The following is a 19,065-nucleotide window of genomic DNA, read 5'->3' as shown; positions in this document are numbered from 1 at the left end:
TTTATTTATTTACTTTGATTTTATCTGAAAGACAGAGAGATAGAGACAGTGAGACAGATGGAGAGAGATCTCCCACCTGCTTGTGCATTCCCCAAATGCCTACAGCAGCCAAAGATTGGGCCAGTCTGAAGCCGGGAGCTGAGACTCCATCCAGGCGGGTGGCAGGGATCCAGGCACTTGAGCCATCACCTGTTGCCTCCCAGGGTGCACGTTAGCAGGCAGCTGGATCAGAAGTGGAAATGGGATTTGAACCAGGTGCTCAGGAAAGGGATGTACATGTTCCAGGTGGTGACGTAACCACTGTACCCAATGCCCATCCGTCACTTACGGGTCATTTTCAAGAAAAGCCTAGGAAACAAGCCAGCCTCAGCGAGCTACCCAGGGGCTCGGAAGTGGGATCTCACAGAGCCACAGTAGAGGCAAGTTGAAAAGAAATTTGAGCTGCCTCACCTGGAAGGGTTCCCTCCTGGCTGATCGTTGCACACAGGTAGAAACCTTGCCATCGCATCTGAAGGCCAAAGGCTCACAGCCTGGGCTCCCGCTGCCCCATCGCCTCAAAACCACATGCCAGTGCTTGTGACGGTGGCGGCGGAGAGGGTGGCAAAGTCCTGGTCTGCCCTGGGCCCTTCTTCCAGCTCGCAGCACAGCCTGGGAAGGGGACAGCTGTGCGAAGAACACAAAAGAAGAAGGCACCAAAATAACAACCGTGACTTTGACCTCTGCACACCTCAGTCTCCTGGTGTCTCCCCTCCCTCCCACCATCGTCACCACCAGCCCTACCACAGCCACACCCGGCACACTCCACGTGCCCACGCCGTCCCAGGCACAGCAGGATTCCTTCCACACCGTGGTTGTCATCTCTGACACCCCCACGTCCCCTCTTCCCCTGACTGTACCCCACTCGGGTCCCCCCTCTTCCATGCAGTCTTCCTGACCTTGGAGAATAGTGGGTCTCTTCCGGCACGAGGCAGGGTTCTGCTTTTGGCTTTGTCCTGTCGATATCAGGACTTGGAGAGACTCGAGGCTGTCTTATCTGCATTGTCATCACATCACCAGACGCCCAAATCAGGACCGCACAAGTTTCCCTTTATCAGCTGAAACAAAGGACTGAAGCGTCGAAATGAAACCCATTAGGCATGTGGTGAAGGTGGCTGGGGGCCCACAGGGAAGCCCACCTGGACTGTAGTTGTTTAAGTGTGAGGCCTTTCTTTTCAAGTTGAGTGTTTTTAAAAGAGACTTATTTTATTTATTTGAAAGGCAGAGGGACAGAGAGAGACAGATGAGGAAAAAATCTTTCATCTGCTGGTTCATTCCCCCAAGTGGCTGCAATAGCCAAAGCTGGACCAGGCTGAAGCCAGGAACCAGGGGCTCTATCCTGGTCTCCCATACGGGTGGCTGGGGTCCAAGCACTTGGGCCATCCTCTGCTGCCTTCCCAGGTGCGGTAGCTGAATTTGCTCCCCGGGAACTGAATCAGAAACAGAGCAGCCGGGACTCAAACCAGCACTGTGAAATGGGAAGCACGCTTCACACACGGTGGCTATGCCACAAGGCCAGCCCCCAGGTATGGGGTCCTGAACGAGGAACTCACCTTCTCATATTTTGTCCCAATCAGATAGGGCAAAATCACCCAGAGGTCAAGGGACAAATTACTGAGGGACCCAGAAAAAAAATCTCTGAAGGATGGTTGAGGACACTGTGTGTTTTGGAGCCAAGAAGCCTCATGGGGATGTGGTTTCTGTCTTCAGGGGGTGCTTACTGGGAGAGGAGCTGGATGATCAGGCAGGGGACACAGCCGGGACCCTGGGGGATGAGTCACAGGAAGATGTTTTTTGACTCAGCGTGAGGAATGCGATTCTAATCATTAAGCTGTCCCACACTGCAACAGGAGCTCCTGGAAGAAGCACACTTTTTTTTTTCAGTTACAGAGAAAACAGTCTTCCTTCCGTTGGTTCACATCTCAGATGGCTGCTACGGCCAGAGCTATGCCGATCCGAAGCCAGCAGCCAGGTGCTTCTCCTGGTCTCCATGCGGGTGCAGGGGCCCAAGCACTTGGGCCATCCTCCACTGCCTTCCCGGGCCACAGCAGAGAGCTGGACTAGAAGAGGAGCAACCGGGACCAGAACCTGGTGCCCATATGGGATGTCGACGCTGCCGCAGGCGGAGGATTAACCAAGTGAGCCACGGAGCCAGGCCCCAGAATCACACTTCTCAACCTGTGATGTTTGACCAACGCCATCTGAAGAGGATTCACTGATGAGAACTTGCACTTGCTGGCGGTGGGGGTGGCGGGAGGAAGGAGTGGCTTGTCTTCCAAAGTCCCTTTCGGTTCCTAGATGATTCTAGATGCTCTATTCCTTCTTATTTATTTTCATTTTATTTGAAAGGCAGAGGAAGAGACAAAGCTCTCCCTTACACCAGTTCACTCTCCAGATGCCTACAACAAGTAGGGCTGGGCCAGGTTGAAGCCAGGAGCCAGGAACTCCAACTGGGTCTCCCCGTGGGTGGCAGGGACCCAGTACTTAAGCCATCACCTGCTGCCTTGTAGGCACATCAGCAGGAAACCGGATTGGAAGTGGAGCTGGGATTCACACCTGGAAGAAACAGGACGCAGTGTCCCTAGCGGCATGGTAACTGCAGGGCCAAATGCCTTCTTCCCTTCTTGATCAATGTCTTAGCATCCCACAAGCTAAGCTGAACATGCAGATGGACTGGGAGGGGCTGCAATGTTTGAGGGGTGGGGGATGGAAGGCTGAGGAGGGCCCCCGGCCAGCTGAGCGCCCTGGAAACAGCCAGACAGCTTCCTCCCATGGGGTCCCAGCACCGGAAGTCTGGACAGGAGGTCTGACCTCTTGTCCTGGGATTTCCCCCTCCCTGAAAGCAGTTACTGAAGGCAAGGTGGGGTGGGGGTGGGGAAGGCGCACGCAGTAGGCTGACAATTCCTCACACCTGTTGGGGTGAGGTGGGGCTGTCAGTGCGCACACCCGAGGGAAAGGGGGCAGAGGCACGTGGAGGACCCCAGCCACTGGCGATGGGGCTGCCAGGGGACAGCGAGGACAAGGGCGGGGGCGGGGTGCCGCTGTGTGTACAGTAATTGATTTTACGTCATTGTGGACCAAGACAGGAAATGCCTTCTCATGGAAGAAAGTACAAAGATGAGACATGGAGGGGAAAATTCATCCACCTCTCCAGAGGGGCTTCTCAGATAGAGCGGGCGGACTGGCGGGCAGGGGTGGGGGAGGCGCACCCTGCCAGGGGCAGCCTGGTGCGGCAGAGAAAGCCCTGAATGTGCAGTCAGGAGACCCGGTTCGGTGCCAGCTCCCCCCGTGGTGAGCACTGGATCCCCTTCTCTGAGCCCCGAGCCTGTCTGAAACCTTGGGGGTGGCACTGGCTGACCTCTGGAGCCCTCCTGGCCTGGGTCATTTACGTCAATCATTTACATGCCAATCAAGTTCATTTGTAGCCAGAAGGTCAGCGTGTGGAGTCAGGACATGACCCTGTGTGGCTATGCCTGTGCTGTGCTTTAACTCAGCAAGTCCACTTCCACCTTCCAGTGTTGTTCCTTTGGAGAGCTCCTGGGCTCACTATTCTGAAGTTGAAGGAGTGGCGGGGAATTGGGTCCTTGGTGTGTCCGACTGAGGGGTTCCCCAAGACAAGGGACTTTCGGTCCTGGGCACGCTGGGCAGGTTGGCCACCTGAGTTGGGGTGGGGAGGAAAGAGGAAGGTATGAGCTGGTCTTGGGGGAGAGGTCTTGGGAGAGTGTTTCCCCTGTGCCTTTCTATGGGGGGTTGGTCATGTGCATCGTGGTTGTCGTGGAAACTGGGGGTCCCAGAGGAGAAGCGGGGAGCAGACTACACTAGACATCAGCCCCAGTCGAGACAACGGTTGCCAGGAAAGAAGCTTAAACCCTGACTGGCACTGAGGCTGTGGGGGATTTTCCCTTTTTCTTCAAAAAAAAAAAAAAAAAAAAAAAAAAACAGAAAAGACACAGTGGAAACAAAAATGATGAGTTGTGAGCAGGCAGCAGCCCCCGGCAGCCCCAGGAGACAGAGCGCAGCTCATTTGCCTACATTTGCAGCTGCCGCCTGCTGCTCTCTATAGGCACTGGGGCAGAGCCTCCCGCGGTTGATCAGATACTGACCGGTCTGGCAAGTCCCGGCCACCGCCATGAACTACCCCATGACCCTGGATGTGGACCTCTTGAACTACAATCTGGAGGACGTGGTGAGTAGGGACCGGACGCTCCCTGTGGCCCAGGCCCTGCTTGGAATTCTTCATCTCCTGGGCCAGCATCCAGGGGACAGGGAACAGCTTGCCAGTCCCCTCCCACTGCGGGGCTGTCGAATCTGGACAGGCCCACGGGCTCCTGTCTTCTGAGGTGTTCTCTCTCCCAGTCTCCGGAGGGAGCAGAGCTGTCGCACTTTGCGGGCGTCTTTTGGAGGGCATTGGGAGACCAGGGCTCAAGCCTCCCCTGCCTCGCTGTGTGGCCCTCCTTTCTTCTGGATGGGCTCCTCTCTTCAATTCTCGGGGTTGGGACGGGCGCTGGACGGGCGCGTGCTTTGGAGACTTTCTTAATGCCAGGGCGCTGGCGCTGCTAACGGAGCCATCAGCGTGCCCGTGTTGCTCCCTCGCTGAATGACTGTCGCATCAGTCGGCTCTGTGTTGGAGGGAGAAGGGGAGGACTCGGTCCGGCCAAGAAGAGACAGATCGCTCCCTGCGAGCTCCTGGGTGATGACTTTGTGCCCAACGGGGTTGGTGTGAGACCAGATGGCAACAAGGGAGAGGCCCCTAGGGAGCCGGGGTCGGGGCGCAGGGGGTGCCAGGCTGCCGAGGGAGCCCTGTGTTGGACTTGGAAAGGTCTAGAGCATGCCGTGGCCACGCTCAGAGGACTGCAGTCCCTAGAGATAGGGTGTTCTTGGAAGGGTTTCTTGGGTGGGCTAAAAAAATGGTCCCCAGCCCCACTCTGCCACACCTGGGTCTCTCCAGTGAAGCATAATGGTTTGGTTGACTTGGCTGTCACTGGGCTTGTGAAGGGTGTGTGGAGAGCAGCTCAACCAGAGCACCCTGGGGTGTCTGGGTGCAGACTTCTTGGAAATGTCCTTATGGTCTTTTCTCGGCATGGGGTCAACAACGTCTCTCCGAGCTACATTCTGGGCCAGGTCCTAAAGGACCCAAAGCTTGGTCCCTACCAGGTCTTCTGACCTGAAACTCACCCTGAGACCCTGCCCCACCCTCCCAGCTGCCCCTCGCCTGTGACCTTCCCTCCACCAACTATGTCCCCAGAGTTGCCGGGAAAAGCCTGTCCCTCTCTCGCTTGCCCAGAGCCCACTGCTGGGAAGTGTCAGTAGAACAGGGGTGGAAAGCGAGAGGGAGGGCTCAGAACCTAGAGTCCAGCCTCCCAGACCCAATCCCTGGTGAAAATTGCAGCCCACTGCGTAGTCTGTGGGACCCAGTGTGAAATGAAAACACGGGGCCCCCTGTTGAGAACCGATTGAGAATGTGAGGGCCGCAAGAGCAGGCATTAAACCAAGGCCAGAGCCCTTCTGTGTGCAGCTACATGGGGTCCCCGCATCAGACGCTGCCTTGAGTCTCCGCACAGGGCCTAGGCGAGGCCCCCAGGCACCCTGAGAGCCCACTGCCCTGGCCGGGTACTGTGCTCCTAGCCTGGCCCCCCACCCCGGCTGCTGGCCGCGCCTGATTAGGTGAGACTGGTGTCTTCCTGTGCCCCCAGCTTTGAACTGACCACGGGCCCTGACCCAGTTGGATATCTTAGCAACCACCTGGAGACCTGGCCGTTCCTGGCTTCTGAGAAACCTCAAAAGTTTCCCCTAACTGCACGCCTCCTTCCACTGCGTGACCTGCGAGAGGCAGGTGGGGGGCGGGGGCCGTGTCTCTCGGCTGGCTTCATGGCACACCTCAAATGAGCAGTCTTGGGCCAGGCAACCCAAACATTTCCAGACCGCACCCCCGACCCAGGCTCTGCGCTGCTGGGCTCTGCCTCCACTTCCCTCCCGTGCACTCGGGCCAGGGCTGCTCCCCTCGGGGACGCAGGCTGTCTTTGCCCACCCCACACACCCTGCAGGGCCCTGAGCAGCGAGGGCAGATTCCCCCAAGTGCACAATAGCACAGAGGCAGAGATTGTGGCGCCGGAGCCTCTTTCTTTCCTCTGTGAATCACTCACGGCCTTTGCGCCCCCTCTCCTCTGGAGTTAACGGACTTCCTGGCCCTGGGCTTCCCGGTCCCCACCCTGCTCTCATCCAAACTAAGCTCTGGCTTCTGCACCCAGTGCTGGATTCAGAACCGAGGGCTCGAGTGTGTAGGCCGAGTGTTGGCCAACCTGAGTGCCCTCCCGTTCTCCTCTTGACTTCTAAGATCAACTCCAGCTGCGTAAAACGTCTGCTTTCTTGAGGCTGCCCTGCTGGAATCTCACGGACCAAGGAGAAAACTAGATGGCTAAGAACCTGCAGGAAGCAGGAGCCTGGTCGCTGGGGCAGGCCTGCCAGGGACCCATGCTGCTGGGGAGGCAGCAGCCCCTGTGCACAGGACCCTTGGTGGGTGGGGGGAGCCTCCTGCCAACAGCACGCAGGCCTGGGCTGGGCACCTCTGGAGGCGGCCAGGAGGGGAAGCCGCTAGCAAGAGGGGTGAGGCGGCCCAGGCCTGGTGATCACCATCGCCCGTGAGTGACCAGAGGATCAGAGGCGAGGGAGCCCGTCCACGTGCACTGTCTCATTTCACCAAGGAGGGGTGAAGAAGAGGAACCAAAACCTGCTCAGACTGCCTCTGGGCTTTTACCTTGGAGGAGGGGTGGATCCCCCGCCACAGTCAAGTCAAAAGTCCCAGAGCGGGGTGGGTTTTTGGTACAACAGTTATGACATCACTTTGGGGGCGGGCGTTGTGGTACCGTGGGTGAGGTCGCTGCTCGGGATGCCCGCGTCCCACATCAGAGTGTTCAGGTCCCAGCTGCTCTGCCTCTGATCCAGCTTCCTGCTACCATACTTGGCAGGCAGCTGATGATGGCTCAAGTGCTTGGGTCCCTGCCACCAGTATGAGAGATCTGGATGGAGCTCCTGGCTCCCCCAGCAGCCCTGGCTGTTGTGGGCATTTCAGGAGTGACCTAGCAGATGCAAGACCTCTCTCTCTCTCTCTCTCTCTGCCTTTTAAGTAGGTGAAAACAAATAAATAAATAAAAAGACATCACTTGGGACACCTGTATCCCATATCAGAGTTCTTAGGTTCAAGTCTCAGCTCCATCTCCAAGAACAGCTTAGAAATCGCCCTCTAGCGCCACACCCAGGACCATGCTCCTGGTGGCCAGGACCCTTGGGGTCAAGATGGACTGGACTCTGGCAGCACTCTCTTGGTGGGGGGTGAGAAAGGGGGGCAGTGTAACAAAGGACAAGCCAGAGTCTCAGACGGCCTACAGGGAGCATGGGTCTGCTGACGGAAAAGTGGGGTAAGGGGTTCAGACTCACGCCTGTACCCCAGCCCAGGCTCAGTGCCCCCTGCACCCCTCAAGCCACTGACGGCTGGAGTGTGAGGGGCCCTGGCCGGCTCCACGCTCCACGCCTGACTCTCAGCTGCGAACACCCACGTAGGGACATAAAAGGAGATGGAGCCTGCCCGCTCCCCTCGGCCAGAGCGATGACCGGCTTCCCGCTGCCAGTATGACTCAGACCTCAGGGCCCTGGGCTCGCTCAGTGAGCCACGCACTTGGCAGGCAGCTCTGCCCACCCCCCACCTCCCCACCACCACCACCGCCCCCTCCCTGGGGCTGGGAAGCAAGGGCATGCGGGGGCAGGCGGGGCTGCAGAACAGTCTAGAAAATGGAAGGCTCCCGGGAGCTGAGGCACATGAGGATCACGCTAAGAACCAGCTCAGCACCGGGCAGGGCACAGCAGGGAGCTGTGAGCAGGGGTCCAGCCTCCTTCCCAGGGTAGGAGGCCCCCCCACACACTTGGGCTCACCCGTCCCCTCCCTACCAAGGGCCCCATCCTGGTGTAGGATAGCTCTGTCTGTTGGGAAGTTGTCCATCCTTTGACCGAAACCCCACCCCCTCAACTTCCGCCCCTTGCTCCTGGGCTGGCCCCTGGCAGCTCACCCCTTGGCCCACTCCAGCCCTCTTGGCCCTGAGGCCTCTTGCCAGTCCTTGAAGACAGCGCCCACAGGCTCCTGTCCGGACTGAAAGCTCCTTCCCAGGGCAGGGTCTCCCTTGCTGTGACCACCAAGCAGGGCTGCTGTCCAGCCGCCCACTTGGAGGTTTCTGTCCACCTAGAGAGAGATAACAGCAGCTCTCCCACAGTCACGTCGCCCTGGTGACTCATCTGAAGCTTGCGGTCACCAGAGTGACAAGTCATTTTCCCACGAGCGGTCGTTAGGAGGCCTTCGCTGGCTTGTCCCTGGACGGTTGATGGTACAAACCCAAGGCCAGCTCTGTACTTTTGCCCAGTGCATTTCCATCTGTTTAGTTTGGGCCCATGGTTCCGGCTCACGGAGAATCCGACATTGTCCGAAAGTGTCCACCAGCCTCGTCCTCCCCAAGGCTAAGGAGGAGGGTACCCAGGATCAACCCCTGCAGAATGCCCCAGGTCCCCCCCCACACACAGAGAATCCCATCGGCAAAGGCAAGGGCAGCTTCTTGCAGGCAGAGTAAGGCAGAGAGGCAGCCTCCGCGTATCTGGAGAGGTCGGGTGGGACCGGAGCCGTCAGTGTTGAGGAAAGGCTGGGTCCTACAGTGCCCTGGGGGTGGGGGATGGGGGATGGGGGCGGTAACATCTGTGGTCCCACCCACCACAGGCCAAGCACTTTGCACCTCCCCACCCCTCTCCCCACGTCCCTCCCCGTTCCAGTCCCTCATCCTTTTTTTCTTATTTATTTTCATTTTATTTGAAAGGCAGGGGGACAGAAACAGAGACCTCCCATCTGCTGGTTCACTTTCTAAATGCCTACAACAACCAGGCCTGAATCAGGCCAAAGTCAGGAGCCCTGAACTCAATTGGGGTCTCCCACGGGGGTGGCAGGAAGCCAAGTCCTTTACTTGGGCCATCAGCAGCTGCCCCCCAGGGTGTGTAGTAGCAGGAAGCTGGAATAGAGGGGAGCCGGGACTCCAACCAGGAACCAGGGATGCCGGCCTCCCATGCAACTTCGTAACAGTGCACCAATGCCCAGCCCTCCCAGCGACTTTCTAACCCGAAGCCTGGCTCCGTGCTCAGCTTCCACCCAGCTGCCGTGTTTTCTTGCTGACTTTGAGCTTCAGTCCTGGCCCGTGTACAGGCTGTTGTCTCCGTCGGCGTCTGCCTATGCCCCATGCCACCCGGTGTGGCCCATCTGGGCACATGTCTGTTGCTGTCTGAGTGTGCGTGCACCAGGGCCTTGGGTTTCTGCAGCTTTGTATGTCAAAGAACGAGTAAGCCACAGCCGCACTGCTGGCGTGCAGCTTGGAGGGCTCCAGCTGGCACTGCGGGCCACACAACATCCAGGATTTCTGATTCCCCAACTTCCCACCGGGCCAGAGCCAATTAGGACGTCTCTCCACGGTGTGGGGAAGGAGAGGGCGGCAGAACCCCTGCGTGTGAGAAGTGGCTTCAACATGTGCCACTCCCAGGCCCTCACAATGGCTGTTTGACACCTCCCGCTGCATGTACTAACAACTCCCACCACCCCAACACCAGCTTTTTCCTCTCCCTTGCCCTGGCTGCTGAGCGCTTCATGAAGTAAACAGCTCTTGGAGAGAGGGCAGAAACCCCCTCCCCAGGCTTCCCCTAAACCTGGCTTCTCAGAGCCGAGGGGCCCTGAGGACAAGTTCCACTGCCTCGGCTTCAAATGAGCGGTGAAATAAAACAGCAGGACGCCAAGCAGCCTGGATGCGTTGGAGGGTGGGAATTCGAGAGGGTCATGAAAGAGCCTTCTGGGCCAGACAGGCTGGCTGGACCTAAGCCCTCCCCGGAGCACAGAGGCAGCCAGGCTGCAGCCACTGCCAAGGCAGGTGGAGTCCAGCCCTGCGGGCCGCCCCAGGCCCTGCTCGCTCCTCCCTCTGAATTCCTTTGCTCACTGCATGTCCCTGGGAACTCCTGCTGAATTCCACTCTGAGTCAAATGGTTGTACTCGGGACGATGTTGGAAATAACTCCCAACAGGGAGCGAGAACTTCAGATGGGCTCCGGACTGGCCAAGGTGTTGGGAGGAGGCGGGCATTGCTTAAAGAGGCGCCTGCTTCCCGCCCAGGAACAGCACGGCCCCGGCGCCCTCTGGGAAGCTGCTCTCAGAGCAGCTCAGCACGCATCTGCGTCGTGGGGTGGGCAGTGGGCCTGGCCGCAGGAGCTCTGCATCCAGAGAGAGAGAGAGTGAACGTGCCAAGCCTGAGTGCCGCAGCACATGCACGCGCATTATGAGTGGAAGGAGGAGCTAGGGAGGAGGCAGGAAGGTGGAGTTGTGTTTTGAAGGCAGGAGAGGACTTAGATGGGCAGACTGGGTTGAAAGGCCGGCCAGGCGAAAAGAAGAATTTGCACAAAGGTTTGGGACCAGGACAGCGCTGGAGTGTGGGCAGCCGGGAGAACAGTGCACCTAGCATCGGGGGCCTGAAGCAATAAAGTAGGTCAGCTCGGATGTCAGAGAACTCTGCATCCTGGTGGCATTTACAGGCCCTGCTGGGGAGTCAGTCCTCGCCCTACAGGGCCATGGTGTGCAGATGAAAACGGAACCCTTTTCTTAAACAAAGGCATGTGTGTTTCTGAACACCCCACACGGGCAAGCAGTGGAGAGCTCTGGTTTAGAGGCAAGGAGGGGAGCCCGCACCGCACAGGGTGTGTGGCCCCAGGCAAAGCCTGTGGTGCCTGCAGTCATGGGCGCTGTTCAGAGTCCAGGGAATCGCGCCTGTGGCTCTGAAATTTAGCAACGTGTGGAACATCTTGCCCTCGGAGGACCTGCTCACAAACCTCTCCAAGCGCGGCGCTGAATTCTGTTGTGCGAGCCCAGCTCGGTTTGGTTTACTCTGATCTCCATTCATGATATCACAAAAATAACTTTTTCCTATACTTGTAATTGACTTTGCTATGAAATGTGAAACTGAAAAGAAAAAAAAAAGATAAAGACAAAAAGAAAGGAAAACCACTGCTCGCAGGTGATGAGCTGCCGAGACGCATGCAGTGGGATTGGTGGGGTGGAAACTCAGCCTGCGCAGGAGGCGGACAGGGAAAAGCTGACGGGACAGGGTCGTGGAGACAGACTGTAGTCCCGCACCTCGGGGTGAAGACGAGCTGGACAGGGACCATGGCAGGGGGTCACGGGCGCGAGCCGTGGATGCTGTCACTGCACTGTGTGTCTCCTCCCTCCTCCTTCTTAAGGACCCACTCCTGGCACCAGAAGACAGGACACAGGTGGGGGCATGGGTCTCTGCACCGTTGGGGGACAGGCGTGACTACAATTGTCCCAGGGCAGCAAGAAAGCTCTGTGGAGGCCAGCACAGCCGTCCCCTGCTCCCCGGGAACCCTTGCTGTCCTGGCTCGGGAGCAGTTTGAGAGTACCTACAGCCTAGGGGACAGAGCAGGCTCATCATTTACAGAATCGCCTTTCTGATCCCACCTAAGTGGATTTGAATTGCCACGGGGAGGGGGCAGTTGGAGAGGGGTGGGAAGAACAGAGCTGGGAGGTGAGGTGCAGCAGGTGCAGGGAACAGCTGTGAGTGAAAGGTATGAAAACAGGCACCATGTCTTCCTTTGCGGTTAGCCGGGTAAACAACCTGAGCCCGGGGTGGGGGGGGGGGGGGGTGATGGGGTAGGCCGTGTTGGGGAGCGAGGAGGAGGATGTGGAGGAGGGAACTTCCGCAGGCAGAGTGGGCACGCCCCCTTCGCTTGGAACAGCCTCCTCCCCTGCCCGGTGCCGGGTCTCCGGCACTTCCTTATGCCTGTCTCTGCTTCCTGGCCGTGGGGGGTGTGCGAGGCATGGGATGTAGTAGAGGCCTTGCCCACGCTCCCTCCCAGCAACCTTGAGAGCGAGGTCCAGGCAGTGCGGCTGAACGGCGCACGTACTGGCTCTGCGGCTAGCCAAACACCGAATCCAACCAACTCGGTCTTCCGCGAGACACATCCATAAGGCTAGCATAACCCAAGCGTGTGTGGATGAAACCAGAAGGGAGGCTGTTGCCACACTTTCAATGATCATGAAGACAGGAAGACAGAGACCAATCAAAGGGAAGCCAGCCAGCCGCTTCAGTCTGCCCCTGACCCGCCCGCAGCAGGCTCCTAATGTCTACTGCTCAGAGCTGCAAGAGCTGGCTCCTAGTCCCCACCAATCCGGCCCCCAGGCTGCACTTCTGATTCCAGCCCCAGAGCGTGCAGCCTTCCACCCCTGAGAACACCCATGCACAAACCAATCTGCGGGGGCACAGCCCGCCAGGGCGAGCAGCACGCCGCCCTCAGGGTATCCTTCCACCTGTGAAGAATTAGTCCTTCTTATAGACAAAAAACTGAAGCTGGGCAAGACAAGCTGATTGGCGCAAGGATACACTCAGGGGGCAGGCTTTTGGCACGATAGTTAAGATACTGTTTGGGACAGCCCTGTCGCGTCCTGGAATGCCTGGGCTTGAGTCCTGACTCGGCTCCTGAGTCCAGCTTCCTGCTGATGCGCACCTGGGAGAGAGAGGGTGCTGACTCAAGTAGCTGGGTTCCTGCCACCTGCATGGGAGACCCCGCTTTCTGGACAAGCCCTGGCTGTGGCAGGCATCTGGGGAGTAAACCAGTGGACGGAAGCTGTGTCTGTCTGTCTCTGCCTCTAATAATAACCATAGATAACTTCTAAGAAGGGATAGACTAAGGAAAATTGGAATTTGGGCAGTGGGGCACTTGGGGATGCAGAGACAAAAGCAGTCAGCCCAGAAGGGTAGGAAAAGTACATGGGGGAGGCAGGTTCCCCTGGGAGCAGAAAAGCAGCGTCCTCAGCTCCTCACCCTCCCATCTCCTTGTCCTTGCAGTACAAGGAATTCCTCAACTACAATGACAGCACGGAGCCCACGCAACTGGAAAGCCACTTCTGCTCCAGCGCCGAGGGGCCCCTCCTGAGCTCCTTCAAGGCTGTGTTCATGCCCGTGGCCTACAGTCTCATCTTCCTCCTGGGCATGCTGGGCAACATCCTTGTGCTGGTGATCCTGGAGAGGCACCGGCAGACTCGCAGCTCCACCGAGACCTTCCTCTTCCACCTGGCCGTGGCCGACCTGCTGCTCGTCTTCATCCTGCCCTTCGCCGTGGCCGAGGGCTCCGTGGGCTGGGTCCTGGGGACCTTCCTCTGCAAAACGGTGATCGCTCTGCACAAGATCAACTTCTACTGCAGCAGCCTGCTCCTGGCCTGCATCGCTGTCGACCGCTACCTGGCCATCGTCCACGCCGTGCATGCCTACCGCCACCGCCGCCTCCTCTCCATCCACATCACCTGCGCCACTGTCTGGCTGGCGGGCTTCCTCTTTGCCTTGCCAGAGATTCTCTTCGCCAAGGTCAGCCGGCCCCACCACAACGACTCCCTGCCACGCTGCACCTTCTCCCAGGAGAACCAAGCCGAGACCAACGCCTGGTTCATCTCCCGCTTCCTCTACCACGTCGGGGGCTTCCTGCTGCCGATGCTGGTGATGGGCTGGTGCTACGTGGGCGTGGTGCACAGGCTGTGCCAGGCCCAGAGGCGCCCTCAGCGGCAGAAGGCAGTCAGGGTGGCCATCCTGGTGACCAGCATCTTCTTCCTCTGCTGGTCGCCCTACCACGTTGTCATCTTCCTGGACACCCTGGCCAGGCTGAAGGCCGTGGGCAACAGCTGCGAGCTGCACGGCTCTCTGCCGGTGGCCATCACCATGTGCGAGTTCCTGGGCCTGGCCCACTGCTGCCTCAACCCCATGCTTTACACCTTTGCCGGCGTGAAGTTCCGCAGCGACCTCTCTCGGCTTCTGACCAAGCTGGGCTGCGCCGGCCCCGCCTCCCTGTGCCAGCTCTTCCCCAGCTGGCGCAAGAGCAGCCTCTCCGAGTCCGAGAACGCCACCTCCCTCACCACCTTCTAGGACCCGGCACGGCCCTGCGTTTCTGCTTTCCCTAGAGCGTCTGGGGAGGCAGGAACCCCTTCCACCCGGAAGAAAGGGCTGGCCTTGGGCCGCATCCTTGTGCAGGGCAGCTGGATGAACCAACCCCTCTTCCCAGAGCTCTTCTAGCCCTGGAGAGGAGGAAGGAAGCAGTCCAAAGGCAAAGCAAAGGCTCTCTGAACCCTCCCACAGCGTCTCGTGCTGGAGGACCCGCATGCCTCCTCTCCCCCTAACCAGCGACAGCTGATACTTCTGCCCTCGCCAATAGGGAAAGCCAGTCCCCTCCCACAGAGCCATCCAGCATCTTCAAGGCCACTGCCCTGCACAGCTGCCCACCTCCCCTACCCCAGCTGCCCAGCGAAGCCAGGAGAAGCCAAGCACCAGGGGATGGGTGGAAGCTAAGGCTGCGGAAAGACCAGCTGCTCGCAGAGCGTGTGGCCCTGACATGTCTCAGTCGCTTCGCCACAGATGTTCTGCCAGGGTCCCCACCCTGCAGCCATCTCAACCAAGCAGGAGGCTCAGACTGATGGAGTTCGGGCAGCTGCCCTGGCTCTGACCCAAACGGCACTGGGTCAGCCCCGTGTCTCTGGGTCCTGGGAGGTCTTCAGACTTTGGGTGGACTCCAGGTGGCCTCAGAGGCCAGCCAGCGCCCCGAGGAAGAGCTAAGGGCAAGCTAGGAGCGGAGCCCAAGGTGCGACAGGAAAGACTCCCCTCTAACCGGGAAGAGGGAAGGACAAGTGTAAGTCAGACCCAGCTGCCTCCTCCGCCAAGCACCAGTGGGTGCGGAGCTCCCAGCGTGGTCCAGGGCCTGGATGTCTGGACACTGATGGGAAGGAGATAGACTCGTCCCCTCCTTGGCACCCTTCCCATGGAAATTACAGAAGCTGAGGCTGGGGGGTGGGGGGGTGGGTCTCAGCTCGCATGTTGGAGACGGAGAGCCCCTGGAGCAGACAGACAGAGAGGGGCCTCTGGGAGCCACCTGACCCAGGCCCCCGCCCCCACAGTATCACCTGAGGCTGAGCAGCGTGAGAAGCAGACCTGGGCAGGGAAGTCCCCAGTCCCCAGGAAGCCCTGTCCCCAAGAGGACACCACTCAGATGCAACCAGAGGAAGCGACTCCGCGCTTGGGGGCACTCCACACTCAGGGCGGGGGTGGGGGCACCTGTGCGGCCTTCTGTCCTCCCCCTCCCCAGCCTCTGACTGTGGGTGAGAGCCCAGGGTCCCCTACAGCAGGCCTGGGGCCCTGTGCCTGCATATCCGGGAAGCCCTGGAGTCCCCCTTTTTCCTCCTTGCATCTAGAAGGAAGCTGGCTAAGGAGGAGTCAGACACAGAAGGAAAAGGCAAGAGGTTGGATTTTGAATTTTCTTTTTAATAAAAAGGCACCTATAAAACAGGTCAATACAGTACAGGCAGCACAGAGACCCCCAGAACAAGCCTAAAAATTGTTTCAAAATAAAAACCAAGAGGATGTCTTCACATATTGTATTTATATATTTATATTTATATATATATATTTATATAATGGTACAAAATGGCTGGGGGTATGGCCATGGATGGAGGGAAGTAGGCTGGCCTGTGGAGTTCACCTTGGGAAGCTAGAGGGGGGGGAGGGAGAGAGGGGAGCAGGGAGGGCGTGGGGCCCTTTTCAGCCTGCACTCTCTCCCCTCGGGGCAGGACACACTCAGAGTTAGACACTTCGGGCAGTCTTGGGACAGGAGTGGGGGCTCCCGGGCACAAGGCCTGGGTGGAGGCAGGGCGGGCACAGCGCCTGGAGGGTGCTCCCCAACACAGAGGCCCCAGCCTCAGCCCCTGGGAGGTGGTGGGGGCGGGGGTCAGGATCCTGCAGCCAGCCCTGCAGGAAGTGGCGCTTGGCGCTTGACCCGGCTGACGGTGGACTGAGTGGACAGCACCAGACTGGGAGAAGTGGGGGCGAATTCCCTTTGTATTACAGCTGCCAATGCGAAACCAGGCCCTGCAGGCCAGGGGGGCTGGGGCGGGGCCCTGGCAGAAGATACCCTGTCTAGAATGGCCCTTGGCCCTGGGGGCAGAGCGCCAGAGGCTGCAGCCCAGAGCAGCCCCGCCCCCTCACAAGGCAGGAAAGGAAGTGAGAAAAGGAGTTTTGAATTCCTGGGGCCAAGAGTCGCATATGGCTTCAGCTCGGACCAGAGGCAGGTGGGGTGCTCCTCCAGGGGAGGGCAAGGGGCTAAGGGAAAGCAGGGGCTGCGCCTGGGCGGGCTCGGGCAGGCCTGGAGCCTGGAGCCCCGGGGCAGGGGGCCTGGTCGTTCTGGGCAGGCTGCCCCCACCCCTAGCACTCCCCATCGCTCCCTCTGGGGTGGAGGCTGGAGAGCAGCAGTCTGACTCAACCGAGCGCTGCTCCTTCCTTCTTTGGTAAGAAGTGGGAGGCAGGCTCTGAGGAGCCAGGGCCCAGGGGCCACCTGGCCAGGGGTACTGTGGCCACAGGCTCCCACTGGGGGGGGGGGGGTAGGGGCCGCATCACCCCCTCTATGGCTCCCCTGGGGGAAGCTACTCAGCTACTGCCTCCTCCTCCTCTCCTTCATCCCAGCATGGGACAAAGGGCTTCAAGTTCTGGCTAAGATGTAGCAGCAGAGGCACTGACATCAGCAGTGGAAAACCAGGGCCCCATGTCACCGGCATGGGCTAACAGGCGTGCAGGTGCACACTCGTTCTCCCCGCCGCCCCGCTGGGGCTCACCAGGTGGAAGCCTCGGTGGTCTGACCTCAGGGTGGTGTGGGGCATCTATGTCATTTCATCACTTGGGGAGGGGACAGGAACGGACACCTTTAGGGACGCAGAGACACGGCACCCAGTGGGCGGGCATGTCCCTCGGTCCTGGGAGATGGAGGGGCAAGCATTTGAAGGAGCAGGGAGGGTTTCTTTTATCCTTTCTTTTTTTGTGTGACTTCTATCAAAACACAGAAATACAGCACACACACAAACCGGCACAAAAGCCCAGCGCTCTATTTACAGCTATGGCTGGCACCTGCCCACCTGGCCAGCTGCCTGCAGGGAGGGGTGGGAGAGGGGGTCAGCCACATCGCAGGTGGGGGTGGGAATAAGGCAGGAAAAGACAGAAGGGAAAGGGGTGGGGCAGAGAAACCAGAGGCGGAGAAATGAAGACGGGAGACAGCAGCAGAAAGGACCCTCCCTCCCCTAAGGATCCAAAGCTCAGCAGGAGGAGGTGGGGATAGGGACGGGGCTTGCAGAGAGAATGAGAGAGAGAGAGAGAGAGAGAGAGAGAGGGAGAGGGAGAGGGAGAGGGAAAGGAGACGCCTAGGGGTTGGGGAGGGGCAGTCCTGGTGGCCAAAACGGAACCAACCCCAATCCCGAATCCCCCCCACCCCCACCCGCCCAGCTCTGCCGCTTCCCTCTAGGCTGCCAGCACATCTGGTCTCCACAAATGCCACGCCCCCACACAAGCCCCCGCCCCCCCTCCACCCCACCCCTGGACCCAGGCCATCCCAACACAGTGGGGAAGTTTTCTTTAGGTTAGCATATTTGCAAGCCTGCCCCAGCTCCGCCCTCACAGGGACCGCTAGAAGGGCAGGTTGGCCATGCCGCCCGGCGCCGGGAGGTAGCCCATCTGGCTGTCCAGAGACACGCTGCGCTGCCGCAGGGGGTGGGACACCATGAGGTTCTGCTGGGGCGGGGGGCCCATGAGGGAGCCCTGCGGGGACAGCATGTGGGGGGGCTGGCTGTAGACCTCGCCCCCCACGCCCCGTTGCTTCATCAGCATGAAATTCTGCTGGGCCATGAGGCCTTGTGGGGGGGACATGACTCCCTGGTGCAGGCCGTGGGGCACCATGCCCTGCTGCGGGGGCACTCCTGTCCTGCCCAGCAAGGACATCTGTCCGGGGTGGCACATGGACATGTTGAGCCCCCGCTGGACGCCCTGCTGGCCTGGGAGGTTGGGGGGCCGAGAAGGGGTCTGCTCCGCCATCATGTTCTGCAGGTTCATGAGATGCAGGTTGGGGGGCTGGGCCTTGGGGGGCTGGTTCTCGCTCTTGGGGAAGTACTGGAGGGTGCTGCTTGGCTTCTCAGAGGGGATGATCCTCGACAAGTCGAACTCGGGGATCCCCGTCGGGGTGGGCCGGATCACCTCGCTCAGCTCGGGGTCGTTCAGCACGGACGCCACCCCAGGGAGCACGCCCGGCGGGTAGGTGTCGCCCACACGCCCAGCCATGCCTTTGCCCATGAGGTGCTGCTGGGGGGGCATGGGGCCCGGGGGCTGGCTGGGCAGGTCCTCTGGGGGCAGGGGCATGCCTGAAGGGTAGTGCTGCTGCAGGCCAGGCCCCCCGCCCCCACCCCCAGTGGGGGCCATGGCACCATGGGGCTGCTGTAACCGCGGGGGGAAGGGCAGCATCTGGGAAGAGCTGGGCACAGGGCCGCAGGGGGCATTCAGGGAGTCTGGGCCCCCGGGGGCCATCATCATTGAGTTTTGAGGGGGCCCTGCTGTCCCTTGCGCATTGGGATGCAGTGGAATGTTGGAGCCCAGGGGAGTGGGGGAGGGCAACATGGTAGGCGGGGGCTCGTGGGACAGGGGCTGCTGGCCTGGCAGGTTCATGGCCATAGGGCTCTGGGCAGCAGCCGAGTTCAGGTGCATCTGGTTGGGCTGGTTGTTGCTGATGCCTGTGGGGCAAAAGGACAAGGGGTCAGAGCCGTGTGTACCCAGCACGGAGAGGGTGCACAACTCAGCGCCTCCCCATCCCTAGCCAGGCGGTACCAGCCTGCCCCACTGGCCTCCCCCAATCCCAGAGACACAGCGCGAGGGCAATGGAGAGATCTATCCAGAAGCCCGGAGCCCAAGTTCTGACCACATGTGCCACTGACACACTGCAGAGGAGTTTCCTGAATGGCTGCAGTTAAGTGGCACCAGCAGCCTAGGACCTCAACACCCCTCCCCACCTCCCACGCCCAGGCCGCCGCGGAAGCGCAGAAAAGCCAGCATGGCTGCAGGGGCAGGTCTTCGCTGTGCCTACTCTTCCCAGCCCCGGGGTCCCC

The 19,065-nt window shown here is 59.7% G+C and overlaps 2 protein-coding genes across 6 annotated transcripts in view; one reads left to right on the top strand and one right to left on the bottom strand.

The window, feature by feature from the left end:
• The first annotated feature begins 4,038 nt into the window (after positions 1 to 4,038).
• Positions 4,039 to 15,537, top strand: CXCR5 (C-X-C motif chemokine receptor 5). The gene is made up of 2 exons (XM_002722702.5): positions 4,039 to 4,222; positions 12,962 to 15,537. The coding sequence occupies exons 1-2, from the start codon at positions 4,166 to 4,168 to the stop codon at positions 14,027 to 14,029; spliced, it is 1,125 nt and encodes a 374-aa protein (XP_002722748.1). The 5' UTR covers positions 4,039 to 4,165; the 3' UTR covers positions 14,030 to 15,537.
• The window catches only part of BCL9L (BCL9 like), a 31,301-nt gene continuing 27,630 nt past the window's right edge, over positions 15,395 to 19,065 (bottom strand). For all 5 annotated transcript variants that reach the window (XM_070079474.1, XM_070079473.1, XM_070079467.1 and 2 more), the window contains one exon: positions 15,395 to 18,693. In XM_070079474.1, coding sequence (XP_069935575.1) covers positions 17,600 to 18,693 — 1,094 coding nt within the window. In that variant the 3' untranslated portion in view covers positions 15,395 to 17,599. The remainder of the gene's footprint in view (positions 18,694 to 19,065) is intronic.

Source organism: Oryctolagus cuniculus, chromosome 1 (assembly GCF_964237555.1).
Source record: "Oryctolagus cuniculus chromosome 1, mOryCun1.1, whole genome shotgun sequence".
NCBI lineage: Eukaryota > Metazoa > Chordata > Mammalia > Lagomorpha > Leporidae > Oryctolagus > Oryctolagus cuniculus.
Note: the sequence above shows the minus strand (reverse complement) of the source record. Positions and strands in the feature narration are given on the sequence as shown.